The sequence below is a fragment of the Lottia gigantea genome (genome assembly GCF_000327385.1).
Source record: "Lottia gigantea unplaced genomic scaffold LOTGIsca_63, whole genome shotgun sequence".
In the NCBI taxonomy this organism is placed as follows: domain Eukaryota; kingdom Metazoa; phylum Mollusca; class Gastropoda; family Lottiidae; genus Lottia; species Lottia gigantea.
Genome location: NW_008710145.1, coordinates 637,439 through 642,191, shown reverse-complemented (window position 1 = coordinate 642,191; position 4,753 = coordinate 637,439). Strand labels below are relative to the sequence as shown.

The following is a 4,753-nucleotide window of genomic DNA, read 5'->3' as shown; positions in this document are numbered from 1 at the left end:
AAAATACTGGATTCATTCTACTAGCTGATATTGTACAGAAAACCCATGTTTATCAAAACAAACTAATGCGGAGGTCGCGCAAGGTCGCTCATGTAAATTCTTAATCATTTCCTAAAATCCACGAATAATAGGTTTCCACGAAATTAGGTTACTTTACTATACTGTGAGTCTTTGCGTTTATAAAAAGTGAACATGAGCTCATATTATGTCAATTTTAAGACAAAATTGTTCATATTTTGGTTAAAATTTGTAAAGACATTCTTATATAAGTCAAACAGTATTATTTTGAAAATAGAGAAAATATTCAAAGAAAAATACCTTTTCCTTACTCACTCATAAGCCCAAATTGGCGGAATCATCATTTTTATACGCTCACATGGAAATGTGGCTACAGTTTTTATCTGATCTTGATGAAACTTGGTATGCATGTATCTATTGATGAGATTTCGGTCAAGTTCGAAATTGGTAATAATCAAGAGTTGTTGCCCTTGATTTAGTAAAAACCCTACAAATTTGTTTTGTAGTCATAACACAGAGTGCAGTTTTATCTGATCCCGATAAAACTTGGTACGCATGTATATATGGACAAGATCTCAGTCAAGTTGGTAACAATCGTGTGAACGGTTTTGGAGTTATTGCCCTTGAATTTATTCAATGCGTCTAATTAGGCTTGTAGGCCTAGTAGAGACTACTTTTTTTTTTATAGGATCTTGATGAAACTAGGTATGAGATCTCAGTAAAGCTTGAAATTAGTAACAATCGAATGATTGGTTTCACATATTAAACCACTACAGACTTTGTTATCATTTCTGACAGCTGGTATAGTGGGCGTATGTTAACTTGTCTGGCAAGCTATCTTACAATACAGGTGTCTGTTTCTCTTTTCAAACGATATTTCACAAGGAAATTTATATCCTGGAGGGAACTGAAGTATAATTTTTTGCAATTTAAAGCAAAAAAAAAAAAAAAAAAAATTCATATATGATTGATTTAAACAATCAGATGCATGCAAGCTTTTTGTATTAGTTGGTTAATGGATAGTTACTTAGATTTTAATTTGATTAAACAGGGATTCTGTTAAATGGTTATGACACCAGGTAAGTCCACTGATGAATAAATATACTCTTATTTACCTATTTTGATAATTTAAATTCTATGTTCAAGACTGACAGATAAACCTATCTGTCCAAATCTTGCCTTGGTAACCGAGCATGCTTATGTATATTGGTAAATTGTAATGTAGAGCATAGATAACAGCTGGTGGCCTTTCCATCTGTCATAAATTGCTTACAGAGTACAATTCTGAACAAGTTTAATTTTATTTATATTTCTAATTTGAATCAAAGCTGCCAATGTACATATTTTTCTTGCTGACAAGTTATGTATCAAAATCGTTAAAACTAACCTAATTTTGTGAGCCAAGATTGAATTATTAAAACTTTAAAGAAAATGTAAAACAACAATGTCCTTATTATGTCTTTTTATATTTCAGGAAACTGATTCATGAGACAATATACTTGATAGACCAGCAGCTCCATCTTCTTACATTGCTAGCACTGGTGATTTTCATTCATCAAAAAACGTTTATATTGTTATCAAGTCGACTATTGATTAACACAGTTTCTGAAAGAATTTTTCGTTTTTCTATTGAAGATGAAATGGATATCATGTCATAACATGAATAAAACTACATTTATATGAAAATGTTTGTGTATTAGTTGAGCCATTAAGCTAGGCGCAAACGACGGACTTTTGTCCGTTGGAAACAAAAAAAAAATTTTGTTTTCAGGCTGTCATTTGCCGCACATGATAGATATTAGCCGCACACGATAGACTTTTTGTTCAAAGAAAACATTACTTATGCCGCTTTGTCACGTGACTTCTATTTCACATGACTACATAAGTTAAAATGGCGAGATATTTAACAAACAAGAGACGTAAACTGAAATTGTTGTTAGCTGTGTGTCTATTAATGCGCCAAAACTAAGAGCCGATAGGTTACGGCTTCCTGTGATGCATTTTGGGAATATATATTATTAAGAAATACATTCAAATTGCTATAAAAACGGATGTAGATATCGTATAACAAAATCAAAGGCACCATGTGATAGATTTAATTAAGAGCTATGGCTTTTTGTCAGACCACCAAAGGTTAAGGTTAAAAGTTTTGAAAATAACTTTATTTGGAAGCCTATAAAACCGGAAGAAGGTGTCAGAGATCAAAGATCAAAGATATAAATTGACATTATAGATCAATGACCTTTGACCTTGAAAAGTTCAAGGTCATCCATGTTAAAGGTCAAAAATGCAAATCTAATAAATTATAAAACCTGTTCCTTTTTTTAAAGTAAAAAGCCCAGACAGATTTACCTTAACCACATATTGGCCAAACTAGTTACCTATTAACCTGCAGAATATTATAGGTGACAATTATATACTTTGCGAGTAAATAAATAACAAATATATAAGGTAAATGTGAATCTAGCCCGGATGTGTCACGCCCATCCCAAAATTTTTGTCACATCTGTTATTATGTGTACAATGCTAAGCTATGTTAAAAATTTCAAGTGTCTAAAGTTATTAGATCATGAGATATCCATACTTTCATGTTAAAGGCTTGAGATTTAACGGCAAATGTCAAATTACGCACAGTTACTATAGAAATCAGTTCAAAATTTTAAAAAGCGCAATTTTGATCAAACGTCTAGTGTTATATACCATTTGAAAGAAGAGCCCGTAATAAAGATATTTTAGAAATTTTGTCATATGTAAATTAAGTCACGTGACACAGCTCTTTGAAATTAAAAATCGCTATTTTCAAATGGCTGTAAAACCGGAAGTTTACATTGCACAGCAAAACTGAAGACACCATCGGATCGATCTCGTCAGGGATAACAAGTTTTGTGCGGGTCATAAGGTCACCAAAGGTCAAGGTCACGAATTATGGGCCTTTAAAAATTTTGCATTCACTGGATAAATATGACCGGAAATATAAGAAAAGCAAAATCAAAATTCAAAAATCGGCTTCCTGAGAATTGTTAGCAATCGATTGAAGATAACATAGACATCAACATCACACACATCCGATTAGCCCCTAAGGCTCAATTTCTCGTTTTACAAAAGTTGACCTGTTATTTCCGGGTCGGATTTTTTAAATAGTTTATCTTTACATAGGTAATTCTAGCTTATTGCAAAAATAATTTTTCAAATATCTTCAAAATTCCGGAAGTTGAAATTTTCAGTTTAAGATATCGAAAATATGAAAATAGAATTTACTTCGCAATCAAAATGACTATCTACCTGTAAATTTTCGGATTGATCGAAATTAAATTGTAAAAGTTATAAAATACTCAAATTTTGAAAATCAAAAAGTCAGAGACAAAAGTCAAAATTCTGAAATTCTTGATTTGTCAATCTGTAGAACTCAGTTCAAAGCAGTTAACTTAAAAAGTCCGATCAAGATCAGATCGAAGTTAGAGCCGTTAATTAGAAAAAAAGAAAAAAAACATTTTTGTGGCATGCGTAGTTTAGACTGGGCAATGGCAGCAGAATTCGAAAAAAAGAAAAAAAAAGAAATGGCGGCAGAATTCGAAAAAAAAACAAAACAAAACAAAAAAAAAAAAAAAAAAAAAAACATTTGCAAAACAAAGCAGTGCGTTCGATAGAACTACCACCACTATTCTCCCCCGCCCTGCTAGATAAATTTGAAAAATTAAAAGGGCTAACTAAAATTTCATTTGGGCTAATAGTAATAATTGCTGTGTTCCAGTGTGTTTCTTTGATGCGCAACTGTATAATAATCTCCCTTTTTGCTTTCTTCGACAACATAATTTTGTTTCAGGGGAAACTTTCAGAAGTCTTTCATATGTATTTAGAATTGGTGAGAGGACCATATCAAACATAGTTACAGATACATGTGCAGCTCTCTACACTGTTCTTAAAGATGAAGGTAAGCATCAAAATCAAGATAAAAATATCGATATTCTTTATTCTGTAAGCATCTATAAAATAATCCTTCTTATTTTTCATAATAAAAGGTTCAATAAAGCTGCGTGTAGGTCATGTTTGATTCTGGCATGGGTCTTTTTGGCATAGTTTGAGATGATGTACTTGGATTCAAGTCTGGATAATTGTTTTCAAATTGAGTTTGAAAAAGAATATTCTGAATATTATTCATAGCCTGCATACGGGGTCTCAGTTCCATGGTAGATAACGTTTTGGAAACATAGGTACCAAAAGCTACACACGGATCAATGCCTTTTCCTTGGTGCTATCAATGGTCGCTTGGTTGATCCAGTGTCTGCGAAAGAGTCATCAAGGTTAAAAGGTATATCCACACTGACGTCTTCATCATCATCGTCATCTCTTGATCCCCTATCTTTGACTTCCGATGGAGGAGTCTGCGGTCTCTAAAAAAACAAAGTACATACAAATGTTATCACTTTCAGGTTCCAAACACGAATGGCGAGTGGTTACAAATCAGTAAGGACTTCGAAGATAAGTGGAATTATCAAATGTGCATGGGGGCGATTGCCGGAAACACATCTCTCTACGCAAACCACTTAACATTGGATACGTATTCTATAGATACCTGTAGGCCTATATTTGATATAGAAGGTCTCTCTCCTTTATTCCTGATTAAAAATCCAAATTTATCTAACAACCACTTGTTTTTCTTTGTCATGGTTTTTGCAGCACTTCCACTGCTAGCAGGTTTTCTTGCTCTGTTGAATTGAGATTTCAAAGAACTCAT

The 4,753-nt window shown here is 32.8% G+C and overlaps 1 protein-coding gene across 1 annotated transcript; it reads right to left on the bottom strand.

Moving 5' to 3' along the window:
- Nucleotides 1-4,250: 4,250 nt before the first annotated feature.
- Nucleotides 4,251-4,753, bottom strand: LOTGIDRAFT_167023 (hypothetical protein; the record flags this gene model as incomplete). Its single annotated transcript, XM_009064494.1, has 2 exons — nucleotides 4,251-4,409; nucleotides 4,592-4,753. The coding sequence occupies 2 exons, from the start codon at nucleotides 4,751-4,753 to the stop codon at nucleotides 4,251-4,253; spliced, it is 321 nt and encodes a 106-aa protein (XP_009062742.1).